A 22166-nucleotide genomic window follows, 5' to 3' on the forward strand; every position below is an offset into this window, starting at 1 on the left:
GCTGGGAGCGCCGTGGCATAGGCCAACTCGGTTCGAGCTACAATACACTTTACATAAAAAAACATTGTGTTGAACGACAACGGGGCATCAACTTTCCCAGCGAAGACATAAGCGAAATTGAATTACACATATTGAAAAAGAAATGTGTAGCTTCTTGGTAGGCGTGGTTTGGTCGAAGACTCCTCCTACGGCGTGCAGCGCGTCGCCGCGAGGCCGCGCGGCCGCGTGTCGCCGCTGCCGTCGCCGCTCACAGTCGCGCGCCGACCGCCGCCGACCAGCGCGACATCGCTCTACACAACTTTATCAAACGCGAGCTTAGTTGCCGTTTATCTCCGATCGCGAATACATCCGCAACTTTTGAGTGTTTGACTTTGAAGAGCTTTAATATAACTTTGATAAACTCTTGAAAGTGAAATGGGGAAAATGTTGCTTTAGAACAAATACGCCGCTAATCAAAACCCGGCAATGTTTTAAGTGCAAAACTTGTTGTGTGCTTTGTGAAGATGTAAAAGATCAAACACTCGTATGATACAAAAACTTTATAATGGATTCACGTCGCAATCAGGTATTTTACAGTAGCTTGTTTGAACTAACTTATTATCAAATATACATATCATAAAGTTTAAACAATTATAAAGGAAACATTCAATTTTAGTTATATTTAACTTTTTATGTTACGATTAAAAATTTATTTACGGAGGTTTAAATACAAAAACGTTGAAACTTTAATGATTTTTTTATGTAACCTAGAATCGAACCTACGAGTCGCAGTGTCGCAGGAACTTAACCTACGGGATAAATATTTATTCGTTTGTGCTAATACTCGTATAATATTGTATTATCTTTGTTACTATTTACGTACTTACTTTTGTGATTAAATGTTTAATGTTAAACCTATAAAAGATACAAAATAAAGTATTTTAAATGTCTTTAGCGTACCATAGACAAAAGCCAATTGATAATTGATATCTAATATTAAAAATTCGTGGCAGCAAGCAAAAGATTTTATTAGTAGGTATAGGTATAACTATAACAACAGACATAATTACTACTAGCTTTTACCCGCGACCCGCGTGGAATTAAAAAAAATGTAAGTAGCCTCTTAGTTCTTCCAGATTAACCTCTATATTTGTGACAAATTTAATTGAGATCCTTTAAGTGGTTTAGACTACAAACTCTAATATCCATCCATTCAAACTTTTGCATTTATAATATTAGTAGGATTATGAAAATAAAGCATTATTTCATGCATATCTTACATACTTTATAGTATGAAATTGGATTACTTATTCTAAATAGAAGCCGGACATTACCCATGGATGCCCGAAGCCGTAAATTAATTAAATGTTTAATAATTCAAGGATAATAGAGATAAAATTTAAGAAACATTTTACGTTAGCACGCGCGAGACCTTTCAATCTAACGGATCAGTTAATCTCATATTTCAACGATCGCTTTTACCGTGTTCGGTTTGCGATGAAAATGATATTACCTAGTGAACGTTAAAGTTACTTGTTTGAAGTTATTGTTGTAATTGAATAATACTTGGTAATACAACCAACAGTTTTGAAATGTGACGTTGTGTTACTTTAAGAATAAGGCTATTAATCACAGTAGCCAGTAATAGTTATAACAATAAGCTTTAATATTACTTCTTTTGCAATTTCAATACTTCTTTTTCTAGTAACAAAATTATTCTAATGCTTTTTTTATAAGGGTATGACATATACATCTTTTTGTTAGGCAAAAGTGAATTCGATCTTTTATTTAATAAATTGTTTTAACGTCTGTAACATCCTATGAACTCTTTGTATAACGGTACAAAGATGTCCTCAAGGACAACTTGTACTACGTTAACGTAGTCAGGGGTTTGATCTATCTAAACACTGCACCGGTTGTGAGAGGCATAATGATAGAACTGCCAAGCTAGTGTCATTTTATATTTTAAACTAGAATTAAAAAATAAGCTCGTGGTGATGAAAAAAACTGCCCATAGGTAATAGTGCTCTACCTCGCTTAAAGAATATTGTTACGTTAGCTCATGTCATCATCATCAACTTGCCCTTGTACCTACGGAGGGCCGGACACTGTTTTCTGTTCCTCTATACATTTCTATCAGCCGTCATATCTGAATGCACTCCCTTGAGCATATCCTCTTTCATACAATCCATTCATACTTTCATCGGATGCGTTAGCGCATGTTCATATTCATTTCTGATAAAACAAAGTAAATTGTATCATTAACCCCATCATTAATGTATCATTGAATAAATATCGTTACATTGAATTAGTTTTTTTTCTATTTTTCAGTGAAGTAAATTGCTTTAAAAATGACTAATTTCTTTTTTCAATATTGGTTTACGTAATAAATTTGTGCAATAAAGTATGTCTGAAATCTACCATTTTATATCTCAAGAACTTTTATTTAAAGCAATTATTCATATTGTCTGTCATATAAAAATGTCATTGTAAATACCTTGGTACTGAATGGTACACAGTAAAGATGTCTGTGATATTGAATTGCTTGAAACGCGTAGTTAAAACTAATGATCTATTATAAAAAGGTTTGATATAATGGTCGTAATTCCAACATTGTCATATTTATTTTTGTTTATTGTATTTATTATTTTTTACTCACATTCGTTTTACACTTCTTACTCATATTATAAATGTGAAAATTTAGATAGATGGATGGATGTTTGTTAGAGTTTGTAGCCTAAACAGCTGAACGGATTTCGAAGAAATTTGGCATAGATATAGAAGATAGTCTGGAAGAACACATAGGCTACTCACTTTTGTTTTTCCATTACCACGCGGAAAGAGTCGCGGGCGAAAGCTAGTATATAAATTATATAAACTTACTTTTTCTATTAATTTAATAACTACTTACAATCTGCATTAATCCGCTCTATCTGTATTTACAATACTAGTAACTAAACTTTTTATATTCTATCTGTATTTTATACTTATAATGAAATATTAGGAACATATTAAAATACACTTTAACTCCAGCGCAAAAGGACACTAATCAAGTAAACATTTTTATTATTACATTAATAATGTTAATGTTAAAAACACCGCCGCAAATAAAAAAATATACCTCCTATATAAAAGTGGCATTACGTGTTTGTCCGGATGTCACTTAAGTTTTCAAAATATTAATTTGTATAAAACACTCTCCATAAAGGAGTCAATAGAGTTTTTTTAAGCTGTTCATTAACTTAAAAGCTTCTTGAAAGCCTAACAAGACGCTTCGTCAGTTTTATATAAAATGAAGACCAGCATAATTTAATATTCAATTCATTTTCTGTATGAATTTCTGTCTGATCCAAGTACTAAAGATATATTAAGATTAGTAATTTTCATTTAAGAATTGGTTCAAAAATACAATTTCAATTTACTTTAAGTATTTTTCATTACATTACTTCGTCAAAGTTACTTTTTTGATTAGTTTTATTCTATTACTAGCTTTCGATCGCGATTCCGTCCGCATGAAATAATAAAAACACAAGTGAGTAGCCTATGTGTTCTCCCAGACTATCCTCTACATCTATACCAAATTTCATTGAAATCCGTCCAGTCGTTTAGACTACAAACTCTAACAAATGTCCATCCATGTAAACTTTCACATTTATAATATTTGTATGATTTTTGTAGATATAGAGATATAAAATTAAAATATAAAGGTTACTTTTACTGAATGACTTCTAGCAGTCGATATTGACAAGCGGTCGACGTAGTACAGTGCACATGAAGACTTAGAAAACTAATTCTTGCAAAGATGTCCAAAAATGAAAAGATATCTTAATTTCCTTATCTTCGTTAAAGCTTTTCACGCGTCCCTAACGGCCATTACGTCCCGCTCCGTGACACCAGGATGTAATAAGAATCAATTACACCTTACGCGGCGATAAAGGTAATTTTTATTCGGCCACCCTCTTATCTTAATAGTGTGAGGAATACAGTTAAGTGGATTTGTAGGCACGAAGTGAGGCGATGTTTCCTGAACGTTGAGTTATTTAAAGTCGGCTCTCGCTGATATCTAGCAGGGCATCCATTACCGCAACAACGGGGTTGCTGCGTACTATAAATTATGACTGAGAATATTTATTATTTGATTTATATCTGCCTGTTAATTATAGATACGTTTAAATGCTTAACGCAATTTGCTAATTAAATCTTGAATCTAAAACATATTTTATGACTTCGTAAGTGTTATGAATATGGAAACGCTTTGAATGTTTTTGTTGGGGTATAATTTTAAGGTAAAATTCTATATGTAATCTATGTTAAATCCCAAATAGTCGTCAATTGTTTTCAAAATTTAAGATTTTTGTAATCAGATTTTGATTTTCTATTAAACCTTCAAAGAATTCTAGACCATTTCCTATATTTAAACAATCCCCACAGATACATTTTTTTACTAAAATGTGGAAGAAAAATTGATATTAAAAAAAGCAATTTCGGAAATAACTATCTAGTCGCAATTATCTAAAAACTTTTGTATGAAACGTGATAAACAAACAGAAATAATAAAACTCGCTTGTAAACAAATACAATGAATAAAAATATGACAAAAACAAAACACGACATGCAGCCAGAATAAAATTCCAACGTCAGTCTATATTCCTCAAAAATCAATAACTGGCCAATATGTGCCTATCATTTTGACATCTAGAATTTCGTACACGGCTTATGGGATCCGTGTTAGGTTATACTCGAAATTCGCATCGTGTTTGAGGGCAGGCGTTTTTGTGCGACACGCTACACCGTCCATTCATTAGGCCTGCCGCTGTCCACGTCGGCATTAATTAAAACCTGTTCTGACGAAATGTGTGCAAGGATACAATATAGATAATAGCAGGTCACGGTTTCACACACATTTTATAAACGTGCCATACTTTTTAGACTTTCTGGTTATAATAGCTTGTATTGAATCTACCTTTTACTCCACTCGAATTTTATATATTGCTTCTTTTTTATGTAACAAGATATGCCACGTGACGTGTCCTTGCAATTTAACTTTCGATTCTTGTCTATTTAAATGTCTGTCTAAGTTATGAGATTACGATCAAGTTAGTTAAGTTTAACCCTTGCAAGATACTTCAACTTTCAGAAACAAGTCGGTGCAATACTTTATTTTGAATAGCACTGTTTTGTTTATTTGTTTTTATTTTAGTAAATATGTATACAGGGATAAATGCCAATATTCTGTACTTACTAATCAGTTTATTGCACCGTGGAATCAGGGATAACGGCCACAGTCAGCCGCGCCCTGATTACTCTGGTTTATAATTGCCGCTCTTACAAATGAGTGGGAAGCGGCGGCTACTCGATAGCGAAATATTTTGAGCTGATCATTCATTAATTTGTGGACATTGTGTTAATGCAACATTTGTCTAATTGAGATGCGGTCTCGTGTTTTGTCATCAATTTTAACAGTAATTTGTATATTTTATGTGTATCAATTTATTCGATTGATAACAATCGTGTTATTTATGACTTTTATCGTGTAATTTAATATTACAAATAGCTGGATAATTTAAATAGTCCAATTCTATATTTATCTACTAATTAATTTATCGATTCCTGGCTGATAATATCAGACTTCTAAAATCCTGGTAAGGACTATCGAACACAAATTAATACAAAGGTGGTTACAGGATTGTGTTTGAAGAGCATTTGTCGCTCGATTTCGTACTGATGATCAAAGATCTAGTCACTTATCACTATTGGTTTATAATTATACCAACACTATGCATTAAAAAAACATGAATACTTTAATTAAGAAAATGTTGGCTGATTTTAATCTCAACTGGGTTTTATAGAGCTTATACAAACTCTACTTTGAGATTTCTCAACACAGACTACATTGCAAACGTTTGAAATATAAAACGCTCGGAGAAGTGAAAGACTGAATCTTTCTTCACCACACAATAACGCTCAAACGTAGGTGGAAATGTTTCTAGTCGCGTAAGATTTAACTAGAAAGTATGTCACTTGTGAAGGGAAATAATGATGTATTAAAAAAGATTCTCGGAAGCTACACTTCATGTTCATAAATGTAATTCAGCATAACCTTTTAATATCATACGTTGATTTAACTAAAAAATAGTATTTAGATATCATTGGACAATGTAAACATATTTTGTGTATTAAAAATATATTAAAGATATTTTTACATGTACACAGGTACTGTTACATGTAGATATGATAACAATGTTTACTACGTCTACTAAATATGGAATCACGAGTACAAAACAATTCCTTTATATCCATTAAACAGCAATAAAAAGCCAGTCATGCGAATCAACCCTAAAAACTTTATTACTTCGGAACAATTCTCACTACTTGAAAATTGAAATAATTCACTTCGCCCCGTCGCATAACTTTAAAGTAACTTATGAACGGGCACAATGAGGCTTTATACAATACGATAATGTCGCTTGACCTGCACGCTGCCGGTACCGGAAATGCATGATGTGGCGCTGGCATTAATTACAACATCCGGTGGCGATCGCGCCGCTATCGCGACTTCGCGGGTAGTGCCGAGTCCGTCCCTGCTCGACCCTTTTCATGTTTATTATGATTTTTCATACGCTTTATTCAATGAACAATACATTTATTGCAATAATTTTACATTGTTACGATGTTAACACAACTTCGTATATACAATACTGAATACTCTTTAAACAATTTGCTACGTAGCGATAAAACGGACTTGCCAGTAAATCTTTTTACCGTGCGCGAATGTTAATTCATATTTATTTCCTTGAATTGCATAAAAGTTAAATGAAATAGTTCCCTCGTTGTGTTATTTAATTGCGTTTATACTTATTTCTTTCACAAATTGTTTCATCACGTATTTATTTTAAAAAAATTAAAAACAATTTGATATATAAAGCAAAATATTTTTTTAAACTAGTTTCGTTTGCAACAAATACTATTATTGTTAATGGCATTGTTTATCGCACATTAGCAGATCCGAAACAGAACTTTTCTAAAGAGTACCGGAGTTTTTATCGACTTCATAATTCAAAAACATTTTAAACAAAATTAATAACCAACAACCACAAGGGAATACAGACGCTCCACAATGTAATATAAAAAATTCAGCATTCACATTATTCATTGTATAAAGAACGGTATTACATTTTAACTTTTATTGTATACTTCCATCGGTTACTTTTTAATTTTGTTCAGAGGTATATCGTTAGCACATTGTCATTTCTGCATTGTTGTCACAAAATAATTTGCATCAAAAAGCTGGTACATTTTATTCTACCAAAGTATGTGCTTTGAATGGCAAAAAATAAAAGCGATAATAACAATTGCAGAACGCTATAACGTTTTAGCTCCGACAATGAGCGCTGTACGTATTCGAGGGTTGCATACGACCGCCGGCCGCGCAGCAGTTGCGCAACGACTTGCTAATGGTTTAGAATAATTTGCTGCGCCGAGGCGAAAACATTCGGCCGCACTAAACATTGCAATTGCAGCTCTGTAGCCCCTTGCCATGCAAATTGTACTCAATTGAAATTCTTCCACGTTTGAATCCTGCGATAGTTCCCCTTATACCTTATGATATCTTACCTTTTTACTGCTACAGAACAAATAGTTGTTATTTTTCATTTAATGGTAACACTTGTAACCCTTACTTAGCTTCTAATTTACTTGACTCGGGTATATTTAAAGAAAATATCAATAACTTATTTTTCTTAATTTCGTATCAAGTAATAATTGCTTTAAATTACTGTCAATAATTTTTATTAAACTTTATGAAATTTACTTCTAAATTACAGTAATTTTTAGATATAAGTGAGACAAAATATATTATCGTCTTTCTGGTTCCCGTTCTACGAAACAAACAAGCATTACGTTTCACTTTTGCCTAATGAAATGGATTTTTATAAGTTGGTTAGCTTCCCCTGCGCAGGCTGTAACGAAAAAATATTATCTCGAAGCACTCGTAGCGTAAACCTTGTTAGTTGTTACTCTATTATCATTGTATAGCGAAACCGGCAACACGATATGAAATTTTGTTAGCGTTCTCTCTCCGTGTCCGTTCGTTTTACACGAGCATAAAAACTATGTTGTTTAGTATGTGGTTTATATAACGAAATCAAATAGATCGCATAATAGGATATTGTTAAATAAATAAATGTATATTAGAAAGTATATAATAAAGTGAATTTGCGGAATTTTAATTTTATCAATGGGGCGACCACAAGGTCCATATTAGCATCACCCATCGCCGCGGGCGACTCTTTGATATGAAATTCTTTTAGCGTAGACCGCACGTAGCCGCCGCTACGATGCTACGCCGAGCCGCCCTACATTCACTCATATTTTAGATAACGTTCGACTGTTTCACTCGCGCACCGCAGCCGGAATGTGAATAAAAATAGGAATATTTTAGCGTTACCCGACGTCGTGCGATGATTCCGCAATGTTTATATTTCTTATATTATCTTTACAATGCAGTACGTACGCACTTATCTACATGTGAGAGACGCTGTTTGTATGTTAACTAAAGCAAAAGCACTCACACAAATGTTTACAGAGACAGCTACGATTTTATTTTATCATTCTTATATGTATATATTATTGTTCCATGAATATGAATATACGCAATTGAATTAAGCTGTAGAAAAAAGTGAAATTTCAAACATGTTACACAAAAGTGTAGTACTTGAGCCAATTAAAGATATCTATTAAATAATTTTCAACCCTACTTAGTCTTTCCTTTCGTTTTCTTCAACTGCGGAGAGAATTGATATATAAGAATTTTTAAAAGAAAAAAAAATATTGTGGCGTAAATCGAGAACTAATCGTGACAATTTATTTACAGGTACCAGAGAGCGATGATTCGATATGAAATCGAAGATAGAGGAGGAATAATATTGAATATGTCATCGTGGAGATGTATACGGAAGAGTGGCGGTAGTCGGCAGCCGCGAGCGCTGGATTGAGATGGCAGGGACACAGTCGCGTGGCGGGGGGCCGCTCGCTCGCCTCCTAGTGTTGGCGGTGTTACACGTCAATTTCATTGGTAAGTCACTTTTGTAGCAGAAAAAGATGAAATTTTATTTGACTAGAAATTAAATTGAATTTTGAGTTATTAAAATAGTAGACATACTATTTCGATGACCACGTCAGCACCACTCCAGGCAACTGCGTCGCGATATGAGATATTCTAAATATCCAAGATAGTGATAATATTGGTATGGTACATAACTTTCTTCTGAATTGAACATTTTAATTATATGCAAAAACAAATTATAATAATTTCCTCCCACACGTCACGTAATTGAAGTGAAGCTTGTGTTTGTAGAGGACAATGCGTGGGCGGGTATAAAACGCAGCAACGAGGATTGCCAAATAACATAGTGGCGTACATTTACGACATTCGCGCGGTTTGTGTCCGGGAGTTTTGCAGTCGCTCTCATTTAACAAAGTGCAAGCTTTCGCAGCGTTTGCGTGAAATTTGCTACGCTGTGACAATACACAGGCTCGTTTATATCGTTATAAAAGCATTTCTACAAAATATCATTGTGAAACTGCGAGAAATTATCATTACTCAAGCTTTGAATGTTTAAATTGTTTTAGCTAAATGTTATACGGTTTAATTCTGCTATATTAAGGCTTAACAATGACGATATGAAGTTAGTATAATACTGCGTGAATCGTTATTTTAGAATTTAAAATGAATATGGATCAAAGTTAATTAATTAACATTTTTAAAAAAAAACATTCTAAGACACCGCTTTCAACCATCGATACTTTGTACCTTTAGCATTTTATACTTCATAAAAGAATTAAGAAACACTTTCTTGAAAGTTACTTCTAATCTCCCGGACTATCCCTTGTTTCGTTTAATTTATAGTAAAAAGTAATTATCATGATATATCAAATATGTACGAGTATGCAATAATTAAAGAGACATTTTGTAAATGGATTTTTTTAGTCACTTTAAAAGCAATACATTCAACGATGGTAAAATGTAAAAGCTTCATAAAGTACCGTGGATAAACCCTTTCAGAAATCAAAGCGCCGCTACCTGTACAGAAAACTCATTGAAAAACAGTCCGTAGGTTAAAAATCAGAACGTTTCACGAAATACGAATGCTCTTCATAGTATTGAAATAGTATGTACCTGTAATGTAAAAATGTGTATTATGGAAAAGCATTATGACTTTCCTATTAAAGTAATTTTGAAAATCAAATAGATCTCATATAGTTCTTGTTAAAAACTATCAGCATCGTAAATTACATTAGTACTTCCTGTAGTGTATTTGCTGTTTCAATATTGCTAAGACAAACGAGTATATATACTGGTAGGTAAAAATATGTTTTCATTTGACAAATGGTAAACTTTTAAAGCTCAAAAAGCCATCATAAAATCTCTTAAAATCGCTAATCAGTCATATAAAAATGTTTTTGTAGTTTTATTACTATTTATATTCCGTATATTAAAATTCTATAATATAGTTAGTGTCTGTTATATCAAAAAAAAAATCCACATTTCGGGAAGACGGTGTATTTGCGTTGCTGACAACGAAAATCGCATTTAATTTTTTTTTGTCTGTCTGTATGTCTGTTCGCAAGCTGCGTTTATTCCGGATAATCTCCGAAACGGCTGGGCCAATTTAGACCGAACTTTCACTAAAGGGTAGCTGACATAGACGGGCATATTATAGGCTACTTTATTATCTTAATATGGCGTGGACGCAGTCGCGAGCAACAGCTAGTTACAAATAGTATTTAATATTAAACTTAAATTATAGTGTGATTAATTAATGCCCGCTACAGGGTAAAAAAATCTTAGACAAAACTTAATGTCTTTCTTGCTTAGCTGCTAAGTTACATTGTCCATCAAAGAAAAGCTTAATTATAGTGTGATCGTAACAAAGAAATTACAAAAGCACTGATGAATGTAATTGAAATACGGGCTACGTTTAGTAAATGTTCGTCATGGTATATGATTTGTGTCGTATGTAAATTAATCTCATCGCGTTCAAATTTTCACTTGCCACCATATCTCGTGTCGTTTCATTGTGCCTGCCCTGAAACCATTAGCGAAAATGTCACAGCGCCGGCATTGTGAACGCGCCCGCGGCCGGCCCGCACAATGATGCGGCCGCGAGACCCCGCTCCGCCCCGCGCGACCTCGCTACACCCCGCTCGTCCCCGCCAGCACGCCTTTACCTTTACGCTACGATTCACATTTATGTCCCCGTTATAAATGACAACGACAAATTTTAACGAACCTTTTATCTACTTATCAATTGAAATATACTTTTAAAAACATGCAAAAGCAAATCGTAAAAGATTTTTTTGTTGAAAATCCACATTTTTGATTTTGCTTTGCTTGGTACATTTTTAGACTTTGCGTACGGTTTAACAAATCTCAAGCGTCCGCACGCAAAGATTCTCATCACGTTGCGAACGAGTGGCCGACAAAGGAAAAAGGGCTTGCATACCTTATTACCACCTTTTTACAAATCCTTACTTATGTGAAATACGACACGCTCGCACAATTTAAAATGACAGCTAAGTGTATCCTTACGTGACTGAAATTATAATCTTGAGTTTAAAAAAATATATTTACCTACATCGAAATGTGTACATACAAATTAACTTTTTCTTACCAAAGAATTTCGTTGGTTATTTTCTTCCAAATTTTTCTGTGTCAAGTTGTCATTGCGCTTTACTTTGCAATTAATCAGAAAGTCAATGAGCCGTTTTGTTTGGTCATTTCTAATGAAGAAGGCTTCCCTTGCGATTTAGCTAAATAGCAACCAACAGCTATCCCCTAATACAAACCGAAAATGAACTACATTAGAGTGATTTAAAAAAAATGATACAAAGAAATCCTACAGCAGTAAAACAAGGTTCAACGAACTTATAACTGATCTTTGTTGAAACAAAGAGGGCGGAAAACCCAAAGAACAGTATTTATTGCTGTTATCTTATTTGCATGCAATTCAGTGAATTGTTGCCTTCACTCTACGCCATAAGTCGCATTGCGTTTATAGAATATTTACTCATAAACGTGCAGATTGCGGACGGGACGCGATTTTATGTAAAAATAGGGAAAGGGGAGTTATTTTATTTATTGCCCTCTTCAGTTGGTAGCGTCGGAGTGAGAGATTGCCCCCGGTGCATATCTGAATCAGGCATCAAGCCTATGAAAGCATCCGTCGAAATTTACGTATGAAGCAAATGAAAAAGTTCTTGGCACGTCTACTATATTAAATAATGTTTCTTTTTTTATGTTTCCCATTACATCATTTTTATTAAACTTAAATATTAACATTTATGCACTCATGAAGTATGTATATTTACAAATGTGAACGTGTAATCGTACTAGAAAACATTTGTAAATTGCACAAAAAAATCTAACATATTTTTGTATTTGAATTTTATAGATTTTCGACTGTAGATAATAAAAGTATATCTAATTAATATTATAAAGAGGACTGATTTGTATTATCTTTGAGTAACATGGGCTGTATTTTGCATTATTTTTTAACTTCACACGGACGAAGTCGCAAGCAACATCTAGTTTATTAATTAAATTATTCTTATTGAATACTATCAGATTTAATAGTAATCCAAACGTTATGAAGAACACTCAACCGCCGAGCTAACATTATTCAGTCACGTTATACAAATCCGTTGCTGTTATTTTATCCTGAACCACGTTATCTTCAAACTATTACAATTATTGAAGCAAATAGGATAGATCGAATTTATTTTCCGGTTCGTGTTATATTTCAAAAACAAAGGATATAAACCAAATCCTTTCTAAAGGAGGATCACTAACCATATTTTTTTATTGGAGTTGTCATACTTACATGTTTATATTTTTACTAAGTTTCGCCCGTTCGCGTGGAATTAAAAAAAAGTGAGTAGCCTACGTGTTCTTCTAGACTATCCTCTACATCTATACCAAATTTCATCGAGATCCCTTCAGCCGTTTAGGCAACAAACTCTAACAAACATCCATCCACCCATCTAAATATTCGTTTGTATAATATATAATATTAGTAAGATTAGTATATTGAGGAAGTTTACCATTACAAACTTGTCCAATAAAACATTTCTAGTGAAAAAAAAAACATTTGATGTCATCGTTAAATTTTGATAAGTGAATTTATATTTTTAATAATAGCAATAACTGCTTAAAACTTAAATCACTAAGCTTACAATACTTTACTTAACAAATGTAAAAGCTTTTAAAATTTTCAAGCTCGATAACTTCTTTGCGAACTTTCCGGGCAAAGCCTAGAAGTTACACAAATAATCTGGGAAATAGTTTTGCGCCTCGACGCCTCATAACAACATATTTTGCGTCAGTCTGTTGCGTTTAACGCTGTGTTTCTTCTACAACTTGCCGAGAAGTCTATTTAAGATCTTTCTTGAGCCAACAAAAACCGACCAGACAAGTTAATCACGCGAATATTATTGTAAGAAATTCTTACAGATAAAGAACATTTTTATTAAGAAAACACGTTTATATATATTGAATTAATTCCATATACATCACGGTTCATACCGAAATCAGATACAAATGTGGACCTGTGAGATACTGTGTAATGAAATATATTTTTTAATAATGCGGTTAATCAAAGTAACAAGCAAACAGGCATTACTTGATTAGCGCTTTTGTAATTAATAATGACAACTTCAAGACAAACCAGCGAGCTTGGATAAAACATATTAATCCTAATATATAACTTTGAAGTGAAACGAGCCTCTTGTGAATCATGAAGCAGAATATTACAAACTCAACAGATACCATCTCAATATTTTATCTTGTTACAGAAAAAGACCTTGACAAACATTAACATTAATTAATTCTAATAATAGGAAGAGAAAACATCCTTATGTGCGTCTCCTCTCCCGTCGATTAAGGCTAGGCTACGCATCCTTTGCCTATGGGCAACGATGGCTTCACTAATTCGGCGAATTCCGCTGGCTTCTTTGCTATCTTATCATGTAAAAAAGTTTAAAAGCCAAATTTTACAGACGTCCTCCTGCGGTACGCGAACAAGACTCTGTTACCTAATTAAAAACGTGACCGTCGTCACTTGTCGCCCCAATGTCCATAAGGGTTTTATCTACCCCGCGCCACTCACTCCAATGATCTTTGTTTATTAGAAACAAACTTTTATGTTCGCTCTCGAATTTCGGACATTTTGGGCGCATAATATTTTTATTATCCCTATTAAGTTTACAACGTTAATAAAGTGTGACAAGATTATTTACGTGGCATAAAGTGTTACGGGCGGTTGCCATGCCTATCGGAATACGGAATCAGAGAAACTACTTGGATTTAATAGCTGTATAATAAATAAATGTGAAAATAATTCATTGCGACCATTCACGGATTGCTTGAACCAGTTGGTGTAGGGCGATTTTCAGTTTTAATAAAAACGTTTGCTTAACACGGTCTGCTGCAGTCCGTAGTACACCCTTTGAAGTTATCGGCACCAATTACTTTAAGCAGTTCGTGTATGGCCCTTTTTAATAAGTTCCTCGGTGTTTTCTAATTTGTGGACAATAAACGATTATGATATTTTCATTCTTGTATATTATGCATCAAAACTTTAGTATATTATTATAAAGTATCTATTAAAATACAACAAGGCCCTACGTCAGTGGCGAAAGCTCTCGCGAATATTTATTTAAGCTTTGTCTAAGTTGCCGGCGCTATTTTACGCATCAAACTTTCCGTTGACGAAATTTATTCATGACGTGATCCCTTGTAAATACATTTGGGAGTTTATTGTCGTAATGAATTTGATATGGCTTATGAAAATAGGCTTATCTCGACTTGTAGCGTTTCCTTATTTCGCTTGTAAGATCTTTAATAAAAATTAAAATTTTAACAGTATCCGTTTTATTCTCGCACCTACACACATTTGCACACTTTGAGTATGGAAGTATATATATTTGCACATATATATATAGTTTAAGTGAAATTTAATAAAGTCACGTAAATGTGATGACAAAATTGAGTAAGCTATTTGACCTGATATCTTTAGATATAGATTAAATACTTTTCGACCCCGCCCGTCCGGCCGTAACCAAATTGAAAATTCCTAAGTCTTTTTTATAAAACGAGCGGTAAACATTTAGTCCAAAAAATTTCATAAATCTGTTAATAAATGATCTTAAACTTGCTAAACATTTTTAATACACTCAAAAACCAGCTTGTTTTGTTACATTTATCTTAGTAAATATGAAATTTCACAAATAATGTAACTTATATCAAAGTGTATCTAAATATTTAATAGGTAAATTTTATTTATACGTGTTATTGTGTATAGAATTTCACTCACTTCTATAACACTGATGTTTAAAAACATTAATAAAAATATTGAAAAATTGTGTACATTTAAGCAAAAGGCATCAAATTGTGTAAGACATTCTAGAAGGAAAGAAGTTCAAACGGCAATGCGCTAGAAGTGCTAATCGATATAGAATAAATGTTGTTGAATGGCGCCTTTGTGCCAATAGTTTACTGCACAACCACTAGTCACGTAACTGAAGTACACAGATAAAGACACTTAACAATTAAAAAAGTGCTCATTATTGGAAAGGTAATACATCCAGTCTTACATACTCAAGGAAAGACAAATCAAATGATAATACGCTTGTCAAAATCGATCTTTCACATTACAGAATTTCATAAAGGAATACATAGATTTTTACATATGAGCGAAAAATATTTCCCATATGAGACAGTCGTGTAAAAATCACAATGTTAGCTGTAGCTGAACTATACATATTGTAGAGACTTTCAAACAATATTTAAATTTCAAAGTCTTATATGAAGTAAATCGTTTAAAGATTTTTTAATATGTGTAAAAAGATTTATTCACGAGGCACATGTCCTATCAAAATATCTCGAGCCACACGTTATGTCGGCACATTCTTCTCCTAAATTGAAATTCTCGAACGCTCTGCCTCCAACGGCGGGATGGGGTCACAACTCAAAAGACAAATAGAATGTTCGATTAATGGCATCTTAAAATATAATTTTTATCGGTTAAAAACTTTAAAACATTTTTAAAAACAAGAAATTAATGAATTTGCTTAAAAATTTAATATAAGTTGCTTGTGAGCGAGATGTAAAGCATTTAAGGTATCTTAATTGGCTTTTATCAAACAAATGTTTTCCGTTAAATGAATTAACTTAATCGAAATTATTTCAGGAAAAAAAAGATTTATACGAAACTGTTCCGCTATCTTAAAACTTTGTCAGAATAAGTTAAAAATATTGCATCTTAAAATTTAGATGCGACGCATAAAAACCTACTCTAACGTGGGTACATCGAAATTTTAAATCCTGCCTTTACTATTACAAATAACATTAAATTTGAAAGCATACAACATTGAGACGGAAATAAAGTAAAATCTATTCAGTGAAGTTGGAATCGATAGCAGTATCAAAACGCGCTCGTGATGTAGTTCAAAGGCCGTCTACAGACCGCCTCAAAGGATGTGTTCATACGAAACAAGCCGTGTGGCGCCCACTCAGATCATGACACAAGCCCGCGACTATACACTACTCTTAAAGGATATCTTTTTATTCCGGTGTTACAATATCTATACTTCTCTTTACTAAAAAATGAAGTAAGAGAGAAGGTTTTTCTTTCATTTTTAAACTTTTCATAGTTGAATTCATAACGATAACAGGATTTTAATAGAATATTTCATGATAAATTTAAACGTTAAATATGCAATTATCTTTATAAGACTGATACAATATTAATAATATTAGAAGTTCTATTTCAAAAATAAATCTTTTGTGAGTAAGAAAACCAAAATGAATTATTGTAGAAAACAAGTATTATTCGTGGAATAGTCAAGTTCTAGTAATATTTAAAAATGTCTATGTTTACATAAAACGATAACAATATATCGCCAGCCCCAGAATATGCAGTCTTGCTGCATTAAATTAACATTTGTAATCCCCTTGTAGTTTTGAATCAAAATTTCTGCAACTCATTTCAATAATATTCAACTAAAGAGTAAATGTAGTATGAACAATAGGTTGTTCAAATTTAAACGCTTTAAAATTAAATCACACTTTACTAATAAATCGAAAGATTTCTAACTTACTTTTTTATTTCTTAACAACAGCATGAATTCTAGTACTTTTAAGAACCGATAAGGTGATTATTTAGCTTATACATGTATTTCGTTTCCGCTCATTAAATGTGTATTTATTTAATTTGCCGCGGCTGAGGGCAGACGATAAGCAGTGGGGCGTGCGCGTCTCAAACTTCGCCGACTGAATAACAATACATGCGGTACCCTAAAATGCCGCTATTCCTCTCTTACAATTATACAAATAAACCAACATAATCATATAATTTGGATCCGAACGGCAACATTTTATAGCTCGAAAGAACTCGACTTCGTCTTTCAGATACGGTTTTTTCTAGTAATTGAATTACACGTATAAATATACTTTGAAATAAAAATCCTTTGGCAACTAAATAGAAAATCGGGATTTCTGAACATAGCTCCATTATTTTGCGTACTTAGTTTATTTATTTTTAGGTAACTAGAAAACTAAAAAGACTGACGTATAATTTATAGTTGTTACCGAAAGATTAGAACTTCACAAAAGTAAAACAAATAGCAACATTTTACCGGAGTATATCGCTGTACATGTTCCACACCAATTTTTACTTTCTCAGTATATTTACTGAGTTACAAATAGTGTAACCTGTGTTCAACACGTTGTATAAGTTGAGCTATGTATGTCAGGAGGGAAGCGCAAAGTGCTCCGATAACCGGCCAAACCGCCGCCTATCGCTTTTTGATAGCATCACTTTGGCCAACTCGCCATCTGGCGGCCATTAGGTCGGCGCGGGGATATTGAAAAACTAAGGCCGCAAGACAGACCGCAGCACCCGCACATGTGTTACTTACACAAACTATATTAATAAATTCATATAATAAAACTAAAGTAATCACTACTTATTTTAAGTAACCCGCCTGTCAGTAAATGATGATCGCAAATATTGAAGAAATTTTCATATTTTTTCGATCAGTAGACTTCGAATTTAAAAAATGTTTTCTATGGTTAAAGAAAAATACTATAAGTAAGCATTTAATGTATCAAATTAGTCTTAATTGATACCCATAATTGATGTAGATTACGGAACATTGATTAGCGACAGTTGTGGACATGTTATATCTAGGAATCATGACACATTTGCGTTAGCGGCATATCACTGATGTTAAAAACATATTGGACACGGATACTTGGAATTCTAAATGTTTTTTATTGGTAAGACATTATTGAAAACATTTCAATCTTGATATTAAATGTATAATAAAAAGTTACTGCGACTTCATCGAATTATTCTTTGAAATTCTGAGTCGGACAGCCAGTTAAGCTATATTTTTTTATAATAGTAATATGCATTCAATCTAATTGTACTCGTAATGTCATAAACAAATTGTAATTTGTTGTTAAATGTCATAAACCGCTTGTAAGCGGACAAAAGTTTCTTCAAATTTACGGTAATGTTTTTTTTTCAGTCGGCGTTAATTGTAATTCGTTTTATCTGTAAACTTGCCGACTTCTTTTGTTTATCTAGGAAAGGTAATTCATTTACCCGTGAGAATAGTTTCAACACGTGCCCGCGTCTAGACGAATTGACTGTAATGGACTTTGTACCCGCACGGATGGGGTCCACTGTTTTTTGTGTTTGCCCACTGAGACTAACGTTTATTTTGTTCTCGGCTTGCGGCTAATTTAACATTGTGTAATTTATGGGATACATTTAATAAAACGGCAATAAATTGTAAACAATGGGATGATTAGGATATAGTGGTTCTTACCTACTTGATGCCCGCCTCACCTCCTTAATGTGCCTGGTCTCTGTCGGTGTCAATCAAGTCCAGTCTAGTTCTATCAAGTCTGCAGACGCCAGCGATGCTGCCTGTTGATGCACCTATACACGCACCGTTCTGTTCCAAACGTAAAACCGAAATACAAAACAACCCGTTCACTAACAAAAATGACACGTCCATTGTGTCTTTCGCGTTTTCAAACAAATAATCACTTCCTATGTCCTTTGAACTCGCACTTTCGTAACAGACTAACTAGCTTGGCTGTACACACATTTTACCGCATCCCTCTCTTCAGGCCGGCGCCCGATCAAACCGGAGAGGGATTCGAATCTACCCTCCTTTGTGGGCGAATAAGAATGTACGAATACCCGCGATAATCTGGGCCGCGAAAATTTAACTACATGTTTGCCAAATTTGGCGATCCTGTATCATCTGTACCGAATAAATATTTTACCATAAAATAGTACTTAAAACGACAAAGTAAAATGCATGTATAGTAAATGAGTTATTTTATGGAAAAAACTTATCGGTTGAAGATTGGCTGTTCGTAAAGCCATTCCTTTGTAGTCTTAATAAGTAGAACATTTTCTACGGTGTATGTAAAAAATGGAAGTGTTAAAATACATTTTCAACATATAACTCCAAAGCGGTTTAAAGTGAAATTAAATGACATTTGAAAAAAACTGATGACTATCCTTTCTAAGATTGTGTAAACTAATTCTATAGATTTCTTCGAGACAGCAGGCTATTCAAGATATTCGTACTGAATCGTGAGTAATGTAATTCTCTGCCAACTGTGCAATAAGTAAGGAAGTGTCAAGTTCAATCAAAAGTAGCAGTAACGGACGCTCCGTAGTACGAAGTAGTTGCAAAGCTTTTTGCATTTATTATAAGAAAGTTCAGGATCCGATTTGCGTATTTTATTTAATACTAGCTGGTCCCGTGCGGCTTCATCCGCATGAAATTATGAAAATTTTATTTTATTGTTTACATTTGTCAAATTATCAATTAAAAATGTCAAAATGACTTGACTTGATGACAACCTTGATGTTGGCAGCAACTTATGGTCTTTTTCTCACATTAAGGTTTTTATCCAAAATATTTACCACATAAGTTTAATGGCGTGAAAATGTATAGCCTAAAGCGTGACATCAGTGTAGGGATTTTTTACAAAAAAAACATTCAAAAATATGCTGTAATTGCTGACATCTTAGACAACAAAGAAGTGTGTGTTTGCGCTTTATTTTATTTAATATGTCTTGTTAATAGTTACAAAGACGGCATATAATAATGCACTTAATTAAATTTGTTTATAAGAAATTTAAGGGACATCAATAAATTAATCTAGAGTCGAGTGGATTTAATTCACGTAATCAATCGAAAACTAGTCCATATTAAAGTACAGTCGTCAATTTATGTTAGCAAAAAATTAAGTTTCAATTTTTCGAATTCATCTTCACTTCTTTATCAAGAAAATTATGTCTTACTCCAAATTTAGCAGCGCAACTTATTTATTTAACAATATTTAAACAAACCTGTCTCCATCCAAAAATATAAGGCGACCTCGACAATTAAGTCGCTCCAAATATTTAATGAACAGTGCTAGTTCCGCAGCGGAAATGACACTTAATCGGCTTAACTTCGCCTCAAAACTTCCGCAAGCCGTCCCCCCGCGAGCCCGTGCCCCTCGCGGCTCGGATCCCTCCCCTCGCCACGACAGCCGTGGAAGATACGCTGCATCAAAGAACTTGGAGAATGTGCAATTATGAGATTGTTTTAATTTAGAAACAACGTTGTTTGAAGAATTTCCTTACTTCGAGTGAGCTCTGCAATCCGAACCAAAATTCTTGGTTTCATTCTACATAGTTTCTGTGTTATTACTTTAGTTGCCGTTGCGATTCAAAGGAAATCGCTTTATAAAAGTATGAAGGTAGAGAAAATTTAGGAGCAAACTTCTAACGGAATTCTTTAAAGTAATCCGAAAATTGTAAGTACAAGAATGTATTCTTAACTTATTTCTCGAGTTATTATTTCAAGTTGTACCTGGAAGTATAGTCTCCATACAATGTTTATCCTTTGAATAACATTGAATAGAAAACTCGAGAATATTAGATCTTGTATATGTACATTCGTACCTTATATGGATGTAAAAAAAAATGAAGTGTAAGGATATTTGTTCATTGTATCGCAAAATAATTGTGTAATTTACTCTTTGTATTTAGAAAGTTGTAGTCAAGTTGTAATTTGTAGAACAAGCGAAGAAGTAATAAAAGAAAAATAGCTTCAAGTGTACTTAACGGAGTTTAACAATAATAGAGGACAACGTCTAAGTCAGTTGTCCGAGCAAAGTTCGGACGAACATTTAACTAGACGCAAACAAATCTCCGAGTGTGACTCTCGTAGCCGCAACTGCATTCGAAATCCCTCCCGCCTTCTTCAAACTTTGTGTAAGGACGACAAAATATAAAACTACAAACAAATCAAAACGGACTTTTGCTTCTAAGTAATATAAAAAGTTACCAAGAACAGTCTTGAAAACGCTATGTGATTTTTTAACCCGCTTCTTTATTTATCTTTTTGTACCTTTTCAGTTTTTGAGGTACTATAACCCAGAACCTTGCTCAAATAGTCTCTTTTAAGTTATTGTATTACCAATTCCTATGTAGACATAAACGATGTCCGAAAAAATTCAAATTGATCCGAAAAAATAGCTCATTCGTCTGAACCACGATCTGCTTTGCAACTGCAAAATAGATTATTGAATGTATTGCATATGTAAGAATATTTATGGACTCCTTGACTTCAGGACATATCTATGTCTTATGAAATATTCACTTATTTACGTGTCATATAGCCCTACTAGTACTACTACTAAAATACCACTCTCAGTCAATTGACTCCCGACCCATCGATCAGATCATAAACATATCTTGTGAACAGCTTACCTGCACTGAACAGATGTTCAGTAGACACCTTTAGGAACAATAACTAATGTGCAATAAATACACAAATAACTCACTGTTCACTTAGAATTTGTATCTACATTATACTGCATGTAAATTGAAAATTTGTTTACTTTCTTATCTGTTACCAAGGCTGTTGTCTCTACACTTATTGGAACCGGCGGCGCCAAATAGCTTGTATTTATTTACGCTCGCCGCCTGCTCATAGCGGAACTTCCGAGTGCCTTCGATTTCAAATGTTTTGTTTAACTAGTTCAAACCTAAGTTATGCAACTACTTATAGTTCATTCAGATAATTCTGTTAGACATATAAGTGCA

The 22166-nt window shown here is 33.5% G+C and overlaps 1 protein-coding gene across 2 annotated transcripts in view; it reads left to right on the forward strand.

Annotated features, from left to right (window-relative positions):
• The first annotated feature begins 247 nt into the window (after positions 1 to 247).
• The window catches only part of LOC106100617 (lachesin-like), a 43756-nt gene continuing 21837 nt past the window's right edge, over positions 248 to 22166 (forward strand). For both annotated transcript variants that reach the window (XM_013279551.1, XM_013279552.1), the window contains exons 1-2: positions 248 to 565; positions 8852 to 9052. In XM_013279551.1, coding sequence (XP_013135005.1) covers positions 8974 to 9052 — 79 coding nt within the window. In that variant the 5' untranslated portion in view covers positions 248 to 565; positions 8852 to 8973. The remainder of the gene's footprint in view (positions 566 to 8851; positions 9053 to 22166) is intronic.

This window comes from Papilio polytes, unplaced genomic scaffold, assembly GCF_000836215.1.
Source record: "Papilio polytes unplaced genomic scaffold, Ppol_1.0 DF824047.1, whole genome shotgun sequence".
Classification (NCBI taxonomy): domain Eukaryota; kingdom Metazoa; phylum Arthropoda; class Insecta; order Lepidoptera; family Papilionidae; genus Papilio; species Papilio polytes.